Source organism: Poecilia reticulata, linkage group LG3, assembly GCF_000633615.1.
Source record: "Poecilia reticulata strain Guanapo linkage group LG3, Guppy_female_1.0+MT, whole genome shotgun sequence".
Lineage (NCBI taxonomy): Eukaryota > Metazoa > Chordata > Actinopteri > Cyprinodontiformes > Poeciliidae > Poecilia > Poecilia reticulata.
The window spans coordinates 4688498-4705343 of NC_024333.1; the positions used below are offsets into that span (position 1 = coordinate 4688498).

Consider the following 16846-nt stretch of genomic DNA (forward strand, 5'->3'; position numbering starts at 1 on the left):
CCCTGTGCATGCGTGGGTTTTCTCCGGGTACTCCGGTTTCCTCCCACAGTCCAAAAAACGTGACTGCCAGGTTAATTGGCCTCTCCAAATTGCCCTTAGGTGTGAGTGTGTGTGCATGGTTGTTTGTCCTGTGTGTCTCTGTGTTGCCCTGTGACAGACTGGCGACCTGTCCAGGGTGACCCCGCCTCTCGCCCAGCACGCTAGCTGGAGATAGGCACCAGCACCCCTCCCGACCCCACTGAGGGACAAGGGTGTAAGAAAATGGATGGATGGATGGATTCTTATAACTAGAGATGCATCATGCACAGTTTTCCCAGCCAATATCAATTCCCGGTTTTCGCATCCTGATGGATCCAAACTGTTTGATTCCAAAAAGGAAAAGAGTGGAGAAGGTGCTTTGATAAATGATGTAGTTTTGAATCCAAGAAATACAGAAATTACAAGTTCATTCACATTTGTGGAATAAAACATGTCTCCGCTTTATCTGGATTTTATTAAACTTAACACAATTGCATCATCAATGTTGTTTTTGTTAGAAACAGCTAGTTGGACTAGAAAGATAGCTAGCTATAGCTAGATAAAGAGCTATATTTTATGTTTGGTGCAATAAAGTTAGATAAATATATATTAAGCCAGCTAGCTATTTATGTGGCTAATAATAAGGTAGCTGGCTATTTATCTAGCTTAAATATCTAGCTAGTTAGATAAATAGCTAGCTAGCTTGTTAGATAAATAGATATCTAGTTATTTGTCCAGCTAGCTAACTGTTTATGTGCAATAGCTAGCTACCATATTATTAGCCAGATAAATAGCTTGCTAGCTTGCTATATATTTATCTAACTTTATTGCACCGAACATGAAATATATTAAACCTATTTCTAATCATTGCTCCTCTAATATCTTTATATTTTCTTTTGTTTAGTCCAATTCAACTTCTAACTCTGGAAATATGACTTCTAAACCCGGTGATGTCTCCCAAAATCCCCGCCTGCACTTCTACCAAATGATTTATGGAGTGATGATCCTCGTCACGTTGGTCCTTGCTGTTATCAAGTGCTTTTTTTACACTGATGTCACACTGAGAGCTGCCTGCAAACTCCATGACAGTATGTTCCGAAAGGTACTGTAGAAAATCTGGACTCAGCAGAGATCAGCTCCAGTCGATTTGTTCCTATGTCAAAAGCTAGAACATCGTTTCCTATCTTCCCAGATTCTTGCCAGCCCGATGAGTTTCTTCGACACGACGCCTACCGGACGAATTCTCAACCGCTTTGCTAAAGATCAGGAGGAGTTGGACTCTGTGCTTCCTCTCCACATGGACCCCTTCCTGCAGTTCTGTCTCCTCGTCACATTCACCATCGTCATCATCGCCTCTGTTTTCCCCGCCATGCTGGCAGCTGTGGTTGTCATGGGTGTTTTGTTCACCCTTATCCTCTTGTAAGTCCAACACCAGTCAGGCCAATGTCGGATCAGAAAGCTGCAGATTCAAAAAATCGGTCTCTTAATGGAAGATTTTTTTCTTCAGTGTATTTCAGAGAGGCATTCGTCAGATGAAGAAGATGGAGAACATCAGCCGCTCTCCGTGCATCTCTCTCACTACCTCCACCCTACAGGGCCTCAGCACCATCCATGCCTACAACATCAGGGACAACCACATAAAACTGTAAGATATTATCAAGCGATATCTCTCTGACAGACGTCTTGATACTGATCTACAATGTACAGCGCCTTGCAAAAGTATTTTTACCCTTCCAACACCTTATAACTTTTGGCAGGCACTTTAGAATTTTGTCAGATCGTCAAAGTTTTGTGTCACTGACGTTTTGCCTTTTTTTTTTTTTGGGTCAAACTCTAGGTTCAAATCTCTGAACGACATCAACTCCAACCATTACTTACTGTTCCACTCTGGCACACGCTGGCTCTCTTTCTGGTTGGACTTCATGGCTGCCTCCATGACGCTGCTGGTGGCTCTGTTTGTGGTGCTGAGCAGCAATGACGTCATTAGTCAGTCTCTAAAAGGCCTCACCATGTCTTACACCATACAGGTAAATCTGGACAGCAAACAAGTTTGGGTTTCTTTTGGTTTTTGGATCCTTCAGGCTTGTAGCAACACTGTGGTCTGCATGTCTACCAGCTGACAGGCATGCTCCAGTATGTAGTGAGGCAGTCAACTGAAGTGGAGGCCAGATTCAATTCGGTGGAACGGCTGCTGGAATACATCACGGTAAGAATTCTGATTAAAGGGGACGTATTATGCAAAAATCAAATTTTGTACTTCTAGTTGGATCTCTACTGCGTCTTAAAAGAGCCCAAGCACTTCAAATAAAAAATACTTTTAAATACTTAATTTAAATAAATTACGATTTTGTGGTGTTTGTAAAACGGCCCGTTTCAAAAATCAAAAACCTCCAGAATGTAAAGTCACAAATCAGCAGGCAGTGCCCCTCACCTAGCAACCCCCAGCAAAGAACAGCCTGTCACCTAGCAACCCAAACCGAGCTCCAGCATGTTAGTTAGTTAGTTAGTTAGTTAGTTAGTTAGTTAGTTAGTTAGTTAGTTAGTTAGTTAGTTAGTTAGTTAGTTAATTTACTCATTTCATTAAAAACTAAACAATTATATACAAATAACCCAAAAATATATTTAAACAATAGGAATTTACAAAAACCAAAACTAAGCAAAAACATCAACTCAAAAAAACGCCCAATTTTTTATGGATTCACATTATTCTATTTCACATTTCTTCAAAAAAAAAAACAATTTCACCATCCTCTTAAATATGTACATTGATCTGGCATTTTTAATATCAACTCTTTTTCTTCTTAGTAAGCAAAGCGACTCCACCACCACTTTTCTTGCTTCTGTTCTTATGACAGAGTTCATACCCCACAATATCGACATTATTTATATTTTCATCATTAAGCCAGGTTTCTGAAAGTGCTATTATACTAAAAGTTGTTTTTAACTGTTTTAAATAATCTGTTATTTGCATTTGCATTTATACTTCTACTATTAAAATTAATAATAGAAAGACCTCCATTTGTCATGTTTGTATAACAAATGGTTGCAGGGAATGGCTGAAAAAAGTGTTTTATTGTTGTCCACTTTTTGCATTCTTATTGGTTGTGCAGAATGCTCCACTTCTGCTTTTCAAAGGTGTATGGTTATATAATTGCACATCTGTTTGCAGCCATTTTCATGTACGAGTGTAAACGTTGAGTTGAGGAGGCGTGGCCAGCAGCAAATAATTTGGATTTAAATTATCTGCTGCTGTGTCAAGAGGCCCTAAAATAGCTCATTCTGAGAGGAGCTCAGAATAGGCAGAACTGAGCAGACTGAAATCTCATCATCTAAGAATGAGTTTGTGCAAAAAAAATGTAATGAACATGTTTTTCATAGCTCACAGACCGGTTCAAGGAAGCATGACAGGTCACCTGTAAGAAAGCACTTCATCATCCTGGGGTGTCTAATAACGTTTTTCTCTAAAGGGATTTCTTTTATTTAATTCCACGTACAGACCTGTAAGTCTGAGGCCCCCAGACACATAAAGGGGGCTAAGATTCCTGACGGCTGGCCCAAAAACGGAGCGATTACCTTCCACGAGTACAAAATGAGGTATAGAGAGAACACGCCTATCGTCCTGAATGGGCTCGATTTTGCCATCCAGGCTGGAGAGAAGCTGGGCATCGTGGGAAGGACGGGCTCTGGTAAGCGGGATTCCATCCTGCGCTGTCACCATAGTTACAGAGCAGGACTCAGCCTCTCCCTCTACCTGTGCTCCGTCTACAGGGAAATCCTCCTTAGGCGTGGCTCTGTTCAGACTGGTGGAGCCGGCGGGAGGGAGCATTCTTATAGACGATGTGGACATCGCAGCCATCGGCCTGCGGGATCTGCGCAGCAAACTCTCCATCATCCCCCAGGACCCGGTGCTGTTCACTGGCACAGTCAGGTACCCGCTACTCACACAAGTGGTTTCACAGAACAACCACTGCTGCGTGGACCAGTCACCAGCTTACCCACTATGCTTACCCACAGGTACAACCTAGATCCTTTTAATCAATATACTGATGAGGAGATCTGGGCGGTGCTACAGAAAACCTACATGAAGGACTCGGTATGTTACTAAAACGCACAACTCTTTGGACGCCTTGGAGTTTATAAAAGTATTAATTCTAACCTTCTTAAATAATTTACCAGTGGTTTTTACGCAGCAGCTATCGGTGTTTTCTGCTTTTAGTGGTAATCAGAGGAGGCTTTGACATCAGTAAATGCTAGCTAGCTTGTTCTACGTTGTACGCTTTGCTTCATACAGATGATCTGGACCTTCGACTTGCTAGCTGGAAGCATGGACTACGTTGAAGTTTTAAAGAACTGGATCTCATTTTACCCGGTCGTTAACGTTTGGGCGTTGCATATGTATGGCATCAGTCCGATGAAGCTTACCAGAAATTGCTTGTTCTGTAAACAACCCCGTAGAAAGTAGAGCCACAACATCTTTGTCAGCAATAAAATGTCTTAAACATTCGTCTTGGTCTAACTTTAATGGCTCAATATTTTGGAAGCAATGCCAACATGGACTGAACGTCTTCGTTCACTTCCTCTGCTGCTATTGCTAAAACCACAGGCAAACTACAATTCTTAAACAGAAAAACTACGTCATCATTCACAACTTCTGTTGATGTTCGCTGATTTCCCCGGTTGAAATTCAACCGGGGGAAATTGAGTTCAAAGGAAGAAATCCCAGCCGCAGCAATGAAGGGAGATGAGAATCGAGCAGAATTGCATAAGAAGGCAATAGCCAGGCTAGCTAAATGCTAATTTGGCTGTGAAATATAGCTAATAAGCTCAAATGACCAAAGGTACGGTATGAGTAGTTCCACCTTGACGTTTGCTCTTATAGAGAAGGTTCAGACAGCTATAATCCCAGGGTGGTAAACAACTTAAAACATGATCCAAGCGTTTTATGCAGGAATAAATGTGTCTTCACAAGTGGAACAAATAAACATGACTAAACGTGAAATATTAAGTTTTAAATGTCAACTTCTTTTAAACCAAATATGGTTTGTGCTAGCTATATCTACGAGACATAAAGTTAGCACAAACTCTAACTCTAATATATATACTTATGGAAGATAAAGTGTTAAATACAGTGTGCCTGTGTGTTTCCTCAGATCTCCAAGCTGGATGGGACGTTGCAGGCTGAAGTGTTGGAGAATGGAGAAAACTTCTCTGTTGGTGAGAGGCAGCTGATGTGTATGGCCAGAGCACTTCTTCGCAACTCCAAGGTCCGTATGCGTGGGCATACATACGCCTACACTATCACCACAGTAATCACACCCCCTTAATATTGGCACAATTTGTCACGATGCGGCACTGATACTGAGAGACTAGCTCTACATAGTAGTATTTAATTTTGCAATTTAAAGAAAGATATACAGGAATAACGACACCAAAACCAAAATAAACCAAAGGAAAACACATTGTCCTACATACAAAATACTTTGTGTTGAGGGGAAGTTAAACAGCAAATGTAAAACATATTGTTGGCAGCATCAAACTATGGGAAGTAAAGAGAAAACTTTTTTAAAGGCTGCAAAATCAGCCTTTAAAAAAAAACAATGGGTCGTGAATTAGAATGACCCAGTCAAAGTCCAGACCTAAATCTAATTGAGATTCTTTGGCTAGACTTGAAAAGGATTGTTTTTGCCGATGTTCTCCATCTAATTTTAGCAATGCTGCAAAGAATAGGCAAAAATATCAGTCTGTCGATGTGCTGGTAGAGACACGAAGGAAAATCAAGTTCAGTCAATCAAGTTAACTTGTGTGTAGCACATCTCAGCAACACGGCGGCTCAAAATTCTTTATGTCCTAAAAACAGAAAAAATGCCATAAACACATCGTAAAACCAGTGACAGACATTACATTTTGTCAAGTTCCACCATCAAAATCATCAATGCTCATCAAATATGTTGTCAAAGTTCTAGTTATTATGAATCACAAGTGGGTTTTAGTCTTGATTTAGATCTGAGTGGGTACCTCATCCTCCATGGTGTGCCTGACAGATCATTCTGCTGGACGAGGCCACGGCCTCCATCGATTCAGAGACGGACGCTCTGATCCAAAACACCATCAAAGAGGCCTTCCACGACTGCACCATGCTCACCATCGCACATCGCATCAACACTGTAGTGTACGCAGACCGCATTCTGGTCATGGACGACGGAAAGGTGAGCTACATGGAAAGACAACGAGGAACGCTTTTAAGAGTCTCGTCCCTACGACAGCACACTACTGCAGATTTAGTTATAAAAAAAAAAGAGAGGAGTAAAGTCCTGCCGAACACTCAGAAATTTGGAGATCAATCTCAGAAATTAAAAAAGAAAATTTAAAAAGTGGAAATTTCAAAGTTTGAAAAGTAGAATCTTGGAAAAGTCGAAAACCTTTGGAGTTTCAAATGTCAAAAATGTTCTACTTTTTTCGCAACGTCTCAAACTCAATTTAATCAGAGAGTAATCTCAAAATTTCATTTTTTTCTGAACTTTTAAAACTCAGAAATACATTTACCCATTTTTCTTCTTGAAAATGTCTGTTTTTTCTTGCAAATTTGCAACTGTTCAAATTCAGAAACATCCTTTTTTTTTTTTTTAACTTTCCTGAGATTTTTTTCTAACTAACTTGTGACTTTTCAAATTCAGAAATGTCCTTTTTTTCTAGAAAATTTCTGTGATTTTTTTTTTTTGGCAGAAATGTATATTTTTTTCCAACTCCAATGGCCCTAACTCGCCGCTGTGTGTCCCCTGACTTGTCTGTCTTTTCAGGCAGCAGAACTGGACTCCCCAGAAGTGCTGAAGCAAAGACCAGACTCCTTGTTCTCCTCACTCCTTACTGCTGCTAACACTGTGAACACATAAAACCTCCAGAGCCACATCATCGAGCGCAGCTGTAACTCATAGCAACAGCTCTTCATCACTCAGCCTTATGTCAGTCTTTACTGTAAAACTATAAAGTAGGAAGGTAAGCTTAAATCAAGTGTGGCAGAGACGGAGGGATCAGATGTGGGAAATATTAAACTTTTATGTTTGTTTTCTTGGCTGTGTAAATAAAGGTGTATTTATATCACAAGTGTTCCAGGAAAAACAATGTTAATGTTCTTTCATTGGTTTTTGATCAGCGTTTGTGTGCATGTTTTATTTATTGCTCCCTGTCACTTTTGCAAATGTAAATGTTGAGAAAAGTGCAGAATAACAAGTGGAAACCTATATATTTTTAAATTAATACTGCTTTTGACAACACAAAAGGCTCCCATGTATCGTAAAAACCGACATCTGTTTTCTGATGAAATGTACAACAGTGCTACTTGAACAAAGTAGCAATAAACGCTGCAAATGTGTAACCTCGAGTCGCCATCAGCGTTTATTTTAAAGTCTAGTTTAAAGGAAGAGTGGCGAGGAGACAGTCCCCAAGAAATCCTGTTTAAAGTTTGCTACAAACTTCAGATGAGATTGTTTGGCCTATTTAAAGTCTCCATCCAGTCTGAATTAGCTCCAGTTACTTTTCATAGACCAAAATTATGCACCAACGCATGAAAGTCAAATAAAAAAAAAATCCACTGGAGACATTCGCATAGTATTACAAAATTTGAACAAAAGTGGAAAGAGTTTGGATATTTTTGAATGGTTGTGAGTTTATTTTAGCTCAGAAAGGAAAACATTGTGTTTGTAAACCAAATATTAAGCAATAAGAGATGAGAGCAGATTGAACTGAATCACTTTTCAGTTCTCAAAAAGGGGGCAGGTAAGTTTTCACCAAAGAACTCAGTCTGAGATTAATATGAAGTTTTCTAGAAAAAAAATATATTGAAATTTTTGACCCACTTTTCTACTTTTAGTTGAAAAGTAGAACATTTTCAACTAAATTTTCTGAGTTTCAAAAGTCAAAAAGTTTTTACCTTTGAAGCTCAAAATTTTCAACATTTTTATTTTTCTAAAAAACCTCTGAGATTAGTTTCAAATTTCAGATTTTTTTCTAGCAAATTTTTCACTTTTGTTACTCTGGCATTTAAGAGTTTTTTACTAGAAGACTTCAGAGACTCAAAATTTCTGAGATTTTTGGCAGAAATCTACCCTTGTTTATTTGTTTGTTTTTTTCCTCAATTTCTATCTGCGTCGGCCCTGATATTTGCATCTTTACACCAGAGACGTAAAAACTCAACAATACGAAAGAAAATACTGAACAGAAAAGAAAACTATTGGTTTCTGAAAATGAAAAGTCTCTGTTTTCATCTTTCTTAGCGCCACACGATGGCGCTATAACCTTCTACATTCTGAAGGTGCTATTGGAGGGAATAAACTCCACAAAGTCACGTCGCTCCACTGTATTATGAAAACTACTTTAAACCATTAAAATGACTAATGAATCGCTCTCTGCTCCGTTTTGACTCTCATGACTGCTTTTGTGTGAACTCTCCCGATGAACCTCTAATGGTTTGGCGTTGCAAGACAGATGCTCCCTTTGTTCCTCTTTATACCCCGCCAAAAAAAAAAAAAATAAATAAATAAAAGATGAACTTCTTGTGCTTTTCCAGCTGAAGCATCAAAGCAAAGAAAATTAAATAACCAATTTTTTTTTTTAAAAGGGAGAAAAAAAAAAGAGCCACTGCGAAAATAAGAACATTAACATAGTCACGGCAACTCAGACAAGACACAAGTTCTGCTTATACATATTGGAGTTGAATCTCCCCTGCAGCTCCTCTGGAACAACGAGGAGCTCAGTGATGTGCCCGGAACGTCCTGGCGGTGTGGCCCGCTCCGAGCCCGCCGCTGCTGCCTCTCGATTTGCTCCGGTGACCTCACAGTCACAAGCTTCTCCTCCAGGCTTAGGCTGAATAAAATTATCAAAAGATCAGTTATTACCCTCGGTGTCTGCATGCGATCATGCTGAGATGTGTATTCTCCCAAAAAAGAAAAAAAGGGAACAACTTTCCAAACATATTCCTTTTTTTTTTTTTTTTTTGTACTTTGTACTCACTTTCTCCTTGGTGCAACTTTGTGATTATTTTATCGTCTCTGTAAGTCGCTTGCGAGGATTTTGCTTCCTCGGCTGTGTGACTCTTTCGAATGGAAATAACGTCCTTATTTAAACTCCCTTTTGTTGTGATTGTTCTCATTCTGAAATGAGGGAGGAGAAAAAAGACAAAACTGGGAAAAGTTTTCCAGAACAATGCTGATGGTGCAGACCTATCAATCAATCAAGTTTATTTGTACTGCACATTTCAGCAACAAGGCAGTTCAAAGCGCTTTACATCATAAAAACAGAAAAACACAAAGTCATAGAACGCACTCAACAAACGAGAAAACCAGTAAAGATTGCATTTTTGTCAAGTGCCATTGTTACACATCAAAATGTTTCAAAAGCAACTCTGAACAGCTGGGTCTTTAGTCCAGATTTAAAGGAACTCAGTGAAGAAGAAGAGTCGTGATGGCAACCATTTAGTTTCACGCAGAGAAACGGAGCAAATGTTCTGCTTGTTCGGTGAGTATTAATAGAAATACTCAGAATTGGTGTTTTGTAGACCGAGACAGGGTATACCGGTGGTACCAAGAGAGGAACTGTGCGCTGGATGAGGAACTAAGTTGTCCTAGTTGTCCGGCAAAGGCCTCACGGGTTTCTTAGAGAACATTAGCGAACAAACTGCAAAAAGAAGACCGAGGAACTTGAGCAGATAGAAGAGGGACAAAGTTATGGAGGAGTTTTAAATCAAGATGAGCTTTGTAGCAAAAACCTACCAAGACACGGCCGCCTAAAGCGAAGAGAATCTAGAAAAAGCTTTCAGACTGTTGTGGAGGATCAATTTTCAGCAGGATGAACGAAAACGAAGAGGTGACATCATCAGGATTCAAACATGTTCATGTTGACCCAGTCAAAGTCCAGACATAAACACAGTTAGGAATATTAAGGCTTGACAATGACTGTTTAGAGATCTTCTCCATTCAGCCTGAGTTTGTGTCTTCAGAGTAAAGTTGGGCATTTATTGTATCGTTTATCATTTATCATGATAAACTTCTACATCTGATTTTGATTTATCGCTCGAACAATAAATTCCAAATTATGTTTAAAAGCCCTTAAGACTCTCCATACCATTAGGATTGTTAGTTTTACTACTTTTCTCCACTTTTTGTTCAATAAGTGTGTATCAATAAATATCAATACATTTGAGAATAAGATTAAAAGCAATCTCTGTGTGCATTACAGTGATACACATCACGCTATTTTAAGTGACTGGTGTCCTAAAGAAGTGTATTGCAAATTATTTGTGATTTGTGTTTGTGGAACTATGAGTTTCCTAAAAAAAGTAATAACTTGTATCGTCACTTTTATCGTTATCCTAAAAGTACCACAAAATGTCTGTTATTCTGTTGATACATTCCAATTAATAATGAAACAACATCAATTAATATCACTCAAATGAAAAAGTATGATTAAATTCAGTTAACTTATTATGTGCTGCTGTTTAGTAATTTAAAATCACACTTTATGTAATGGGTACGTTTATTAAAAGTAGTTTTTGTACTGAATACTGAAAATACTTAACTTCTTATCGCCCACCCTCAAAAATAACGATAAATTACTTCTAAGATTTTGGCTGAAGCAGCATGACAAAGTGTGAAATTGAGTGACAAGACGTTTGTAAGTGCACAGACGTGGATGTGGATGGATGATGGTAGGTGTCTCCAGATATTTTCATATACATTTTGTTTTTTACATAGTTAAGTCTTTATTTTCTCCCTCTTATCTAATTTTCTCACGTGTAATTTTGAGACCCACTCTTACATCGAGGATAAACTCATGTTGGACGTCTTGTGTGCGGACGTAGCTGCACGCTGGCTGCGAGTGGGCGGAGCTAAGTGCGTAAGCTGCTCGGAGTTTGTCAGTTTCCTAAATATAGCGGACGGACATTGTCAGTGTGTCTGTCTTTCTGCCGGGAACGCTTAGAGATAAAGACGGCATTTATACAAGCTGCTTTTGGAGGGGGGCAAATTGGTAAGTGGAGCAAAACGGCCGTTTTTGTTCTTTTTTCTTTCTTCTATTTTTAATAAGTGAAAGTCCGTTTACAGGCTGCTTTCTGTGCTGTAGGGAGTGCAGGGGAGGGGACCGCTACACTTCATCCACCGCTCCGATACAAGTCTTGGTTCAAATATGACACTGTGTGTTTCTAACACTCACCTTAACACGCTTTAATGTGAGTATCGCGAGGCATTGGTCGGTGCTGTCGCGTGCCGGAGGATGAGTTTCTGTACATCCTGTGATAGGATCAAACACTGTAACTTTCACATCAAGGGAATCACTATGACGACCTGACGAAACGGGTTAGAGCACCGGGGAGTAGTTGTTCAACTTATTGAGAGAGAGGGAGAAAAAAATAAAATAATATATATATCAGTTATTTTCTCTCTATATATATGTGATGCATCGGACCAATCAAATCTAATAATACATTTCCATACATTGCGACTTGAGAGTTAATATAAAATGCAGCCTAATTTAGTTTATAATATCAAAAAAGCAATGCAATACATAGAAATTAAATAAATTATGAAGAAAAAAGTAATCATACAATGAATGGAAATCCAATAAGGAATTGCTTTTCTGCCTTTTGGATAAGATCAAGCATGGAAATCCAGTGAGGAGATATTTGTCCCCAGTTGTAATATATTGAATCAGTTGTTTTATAATAGTTTTTATACTAGTATGGTAGCATAAAACTAGCATAGTAGTAGTACACTAATATGCCACCTGCTAGTAGTATACTGATACTAGGACACTATTCAAATATGCTAGTTTCATGCTAGTATATTCTACAAGGTAAAGGGCAACGTGTCACTTTTAGGGTTAAAATTTCAAGGCAGTGGAAGCAAAAATGTGTTACACCAATTGAAAACCATCCTTAAAGCTTATTTACTGAAATTCGTAATAATAATTATATATTAGCTTTTATTATGTAACCATGTGTACTCCTGATGTATAAGGTTGGGTGATGTGACAATGTTTCACCATGAGGGATTGGAACAGGATGAATAGTTGCCAGATTGGAGAGATTGTGTTGTCGTCTCTGCAACACTTTAATGCTCATGCTTTTCTTTTTTTAAATAAATGTTTATAATAAAGCAAGACTGCAAATAATGTCGTCAGTGTCAATATTCCTTTTTTTTTTTCCACGGCTACACAACGTTACGTTTCTTTTTTTCCATTTTCTTTTTTATTAAAGTTTGTCCTACCACTTCTGTTTTGGGAATGAGTCTGTTTTTAGTATGTAAAGGAGAAGATGTGCTGACACTTTGGAGTTGTTTTAAAGAGATGTACTTGAATGAATCGTCTGTTGAGGCAATAGTATCAGTTGCATCTCATGTGCTGCGCAGCGTTTTGGGCCGGTTGACTGCTGCAGGCAGTTGGATTGGGACTTTATCTGATTTTTTTCCCCAATGATGTTTACATTCAGCTTGTTGTTCCAGGGTAGTATTTGAGCTACGTTCAGAGTGAGCTACATACCTCACTGCTGGTGAAAAATATGAGCACTGACATAACGCTTTGGTTTGGTCCACCTTTCTGTCTGCACTGGAGTTGCTGGAGAAATCCTGATGTTCATAAATAGCAGAGTTTAGCGATAGCTTTAAATTCTCTCTGTTTCCTTCTGGTGTCATTTTATAAATTTGCTCTTTTAAAAGTTTCATTGAGCACTCAGTTCCACGTGTAAACAATTTGCATATGTTCTGGTATAGAACAATCTGTATTTGTTCGTTCCTGATTGGAATTAAAATTAAATGGTATTAAGATTTGTTCAGAGATGTTCCTTCAGCTTAGCCCTCTGTTGTATGTTTTTTCACATTGGGAAATTGTAGTAAAGTACTGCTCATGATTATTCTAAAATCCTATTTTTTCATACTCCTACAAGGCACTCACAGATGAACCAACTGCACATAGCGTAGCATGTGACTATGTTCATTTAGCAGAACAAAAACAGCAAAGTCTTTTTGACCACAAACCTTCTGTAAATCATAAGCACAATAATAACTTTTGCTGGACGATAAATTGCCCCACTAAGTATTGTGTTAAATGATAATATTGTTGCTTTGAGACTATTTTCATGTAATATTAATAATGGCATAATAATACAAGTTCGCCCTGTCATATAAACTTTAACTCAGTAAAGAACTCACAACATTGGAACTGGGGGACATTTAAAATCTCCAGAATAAAACTCAACAATCAAAACCAATAAATAATATGGAAATAAAAAAGTACTTGCAACCGAAAAAATAAAACAAAACAAACAAAATTTACCTTAAAAGAATATTAATCGTCAGAGTGGAAATTATTGCGCTCATTTTAATTTTGCATGCGATTAACTGATTAGTTGTTTACTGCGACAGGCAAACGCCAAATCAACGTACTTTTTTTTGCGCAAAGAAAATATTCATTTGGTTTTAGTCTTGATGAAACCAGAACTGGTGCTTCTCAGCAGTGTTTTACTTAGGGTGCCGGTTGTTCTCGTCTCCAAACTCACCGGCCCGTTGTTGCATCATTTACAGTGTTACATCGGCTCTCCCGTACACAGTTCCTCTCATGTTCTTGAAGCAACAGTGCAAAGAGTTTAGGCTAAATTGTCCAGATGTTCCCCAAAACATCTGCGCCGTTCATGTGTGAAAACTGCTTAGCCCTGTTTGCAGATCTGTGGTTGGAGCTGACAGACTAATAAAAACAGAGGGAAAACTTTACCATCAAAGGGAAAATGAGTCAATTACTGTAGTTGGGCAGTATATGCCGCTGCTGTTTAAGGGCTTTAATTTAGCCCTTTGTGATGGATTTTCTGCACAGAATGGAACCCATGAATCCCCCATCTGCAATATATTTTACGACCAATTAGAACGAGGCATAATGCTTACTAAGGGCTTTTTTTCAAAAGTATAGTTATAATACACGTTTGAGAGATTTGTGTAACTTAAGTTGATCTGAATGTCCTGCCAGCTAACGGTACGTAGTTGGTATTTTAAGATGATCTCCCAATTCCCCACCATGCTCTTAATTTCATCCCCGTTCCATGACATCGACTAAAAAAGTAAAATAAATATCTTCACATGCTAGCACAACCACTACAGCTCCATGTTTTATGCTAGAGCTATTCCCCCCCGTAATCTGCTGAATTGTGGCAAGCCTTTGAGAGCATTGCAAAAAGAAATTATTCTGAGCTCTAGCAGCGGCCCTTGAGGACTGGAGTTTGACACCCCTGATCTAAAGGATTATTTCAATGTTTTTTTTAAAGGATTGAATTAGTTTACATTTTTCTAAATATAAGCAATATTCAAGTATTTAGGCTGCACAGTGGCGCAGTTGGTAGAGCTGTTGCCTTGCAGCAAGAAGGTTCTGGGTTCGATTCCCGGCCCCGGTCTTTCTGCATGGAGTTTGCATGTTCTCCCTGTGCATGCGTGGGTTTTCTCTGGGTACTCCGGTTTCCTCCCACAGTCCAAAAACATGACTGTCAGGTTAATTGCCCTCTCCAAGTGGCCCCTAGGTGTGAGTGTGTGTGTGCATGGTTGTGTGTCCTGTTTGTCTCTGTGTTGCCCTGCGACAGACTGGCGACCTGTCCTGGGTGTACCCCACCTCTCGCCCGGCGCTAGCTGGAGATGGGCACCAACACCCCTCCCGACCCCACTGAGGGACAAGGGTATAAGAAAATGGATGGATGGATGGATGGATGGATATTCAACTATTTCAAAATTATGATAGTAGATTTCTTTGGGAACAACATTGCATCAATTAATACCTGCTGATGTTTAGGACTACCTATTAATGTACAGTTATTTGGATTAGGGCTGAAACAATTAATCGGATTAATCAGGTTAATCATGATTAGCTGAGTATTGAAATAATTACCACTAATTTAGGAATCAAATAATAGTATGGAGACTGAAAAAAAGTTAATTTGCTGGAAAAACTATGTATTCAGAGCAGGAATTAAGCCAAAACTGTACAAAATAAATATGGATTTTGCATGTAATGTATTTCAATAATGGAAAAAAAGGTTAAGAGGTTAAATAAAATAGCTGTAGAATTTGCAAAAAATTTTTTATGTGAAAAATTGAGTAATCGTCAGAATAATCGATTACTAAAATAATCATTAGCTGCAGCCCTAATTTGCATTAGTAAAATAATTTGTTCACCAGTCCCGAGGCCCACATTCTTGTAAATCCAGCCCTACTGACCTGCAGCTTACAAATTCTTTGAACTCAATTTATGATTTGAGAAGCTTTTAAACCACTTGTGAAATTTAAAAAAAGTGTCAATAAGAGCTATAATTTCTTCATAATGTAACACATGAAATCACTGATAGTCAAAAATTGTTGGTTTTACAGTAAAAGAAGAAAGAGTTCAGTGCTCCATATAGAACCCAAATAATTATATTACATCATTTGTGATGAGACATGAACGCCCAAGTAAAAATAAATAAATAAATCCCCATTCTAAAACATGATGCGTCTTCCGGTCTATCCAAAAAAACTGCAAACTGCTGGAACGGTTAGCGTTTATTGTACTCAAGTCAAATTTATTGTAAAAAAAATTCCTCTCCTTATGAGAATTTTGAGTTATTGTTGTCATAAATAAACATTTTTGAGGGTAAATAAAAGAAAAAAACAAAACTGACAGTATGGTCGGAAGTGTTGTATTTACTATTTTCTCCACTTTTTGCTCCACGAGAACATCTGTAAATTAAAAAATATGATGAAGTGCAGTTAATGTGTGAAGCTTTTTTAAGTGAGTGGTGTCTAAAAGTTGCCTGTTTTAATTGGAAAAGTTTTTCAAGAACAATATTTGTGTTTGTGGCACAACCTAGTCATAGCCATACAGTTACCTACGGGGTAAAAAAAAAGAAAAAAAAAAGAAATGTGTTTTTTAATAATAATTTTCAATGTTATCACAATAGTACTGCAAAAATATCAGGATAAAATCTTAAGTCCATATTGTCCATTGCTAGTGGGAACACGTTTTCAAAAAAATGTGTAACTGCGAGTGAAGGCTTCCATCTTTATCACTTCTTCTTCTTGTTCTTCTTCTTGTTCTTCTTCACTGCTTTTAGTTTTCATATTTCATTGGCTGGGCTGGCAGTATGTTCCATCAGCTTCAATTATCCTCCCTGTCAGCCGACCGCCGTCGCCTGTCTGCTTTCTTTAGTGATTACAGGCTTCAGGGGACAGGTAATCAGGTCATGGTTACGCTGTCACCGTGACGGTCTGCTGAGACAATAAGGAGCATGTGGGATGAAAGAGCGCTTCCGTCTTCAGCCACTAATGTCACAGCAACGAATACATCTCTGCCATGAGTTGTGCCGAGGTACAGATGTCAGCGGAGGCTTGTTTTCTGACAGTGTTCGGACTCTGACCGGACTGCTATGTAGCACCGATGCACAACATTTCCCGATGCAAGGGCGGGTGGAGAGTTTCCAGCTCGGGCCGTTTGGGATTGTGTCTCTGCTTTTCGTAAATGATGCAGTCCTGTTGGATTCACTCGATGGAAATCCGACGCAGGCAGACAGGCTCTTTGCAGAAGAGTGCGAAGCGGTCACACCTTGAACTTGGTCACCAAGGTTTCGAGCCTTTTAGAGTTTTAAACCGCTGAGACTGTGCTGTCATGGTAGGTGGTAAAATGTACTGATGCCACTTGAACATTACCACATTTTGTTGCATCGCAACAGTGTGTTTCTCTGGGAATTTATGTGACAACCAACGAAAAGCTCAAATTCTGTCTACTGAACGAGAGCATGTATAAACTCCTCTCAGTCTTCAGATTTTTATATATA

The 16846-nt window shown here is 38.7% G+C and overlaps 2 protein-coding genes and 1 long non-coding RNA gene across 5 annotated transcripts in view; 2 read left to right on the forward strand and 1 right to left on the reverse strand.

Annotated features, from left to right (window-relative positions):
* Positions 1-7389, forward strand: part of abcc12 (ATP-binding cassette, sub-family C (CFTR/MRP), member 12) — a 22664-nt gene extending 15275 nt beyond the window's left edge. The window contains 11 exon segments of the mRNA XM_008404860.2: positions 821-1120; positions 1211-1437; positions 1526-1663; positions 1856-2045; positions 2135-2224; positions 3515-3704; positions 3787-3946; positions 4033-4111; positions 5169-5282; positions 6060-6224; positions 6816-7389. Of these exon segments, the coding sequence (XP_008403082.1) occupies positions 821-1120; positions 1211-1437; positions 1526-1663; positions 1856-2045; positions 2135-2224; positions 3515-3704; positions 3787-3946; positions 4033-4111; positions 5169-5282; positions 6060-6224; positions 6816-6908 (1746 nt within the window). The 3' untranslated portion in view covers positions 6909-7389.
* On the reverse strand, positions 6141-9152 carry LOC103462209 (uncharacterized). The gene is made up of 3 exons (XR_533299.1): positions 9025-9152; positions 8717-8877; positions 6141-6229 (listed from the first exon to the last, which is right to left on the reverse strand). It is a non-coding gene; the product is annotated as an uncharacterized LOC103462209 (long non-coding RNA).
* Positions 9153-10924: 1772 nt separating this feature from the next.
* The window catches only part of LOC103462206 (myocyte-specific enhancer factor 2A-like), a 49196-nt gene continuing 43274 nt past the window's right edge, over positions 10925-16846 (forward strand). For 2 of the 3 annotated variants that reach the window (XM_008404855.2, XM_008404857.2), the window contains exon 1: positions 10925-11037. The gene's annotated coding sequence lies outside the window, so the exon portion shown is untranslated. Of the gene's footprint in view, positions 11038-11130; positions 11237-16846 lie in introns of all 3 variants that reach the window. The other variant, XM_008404856.2, reaches the window with a different exon arrangement.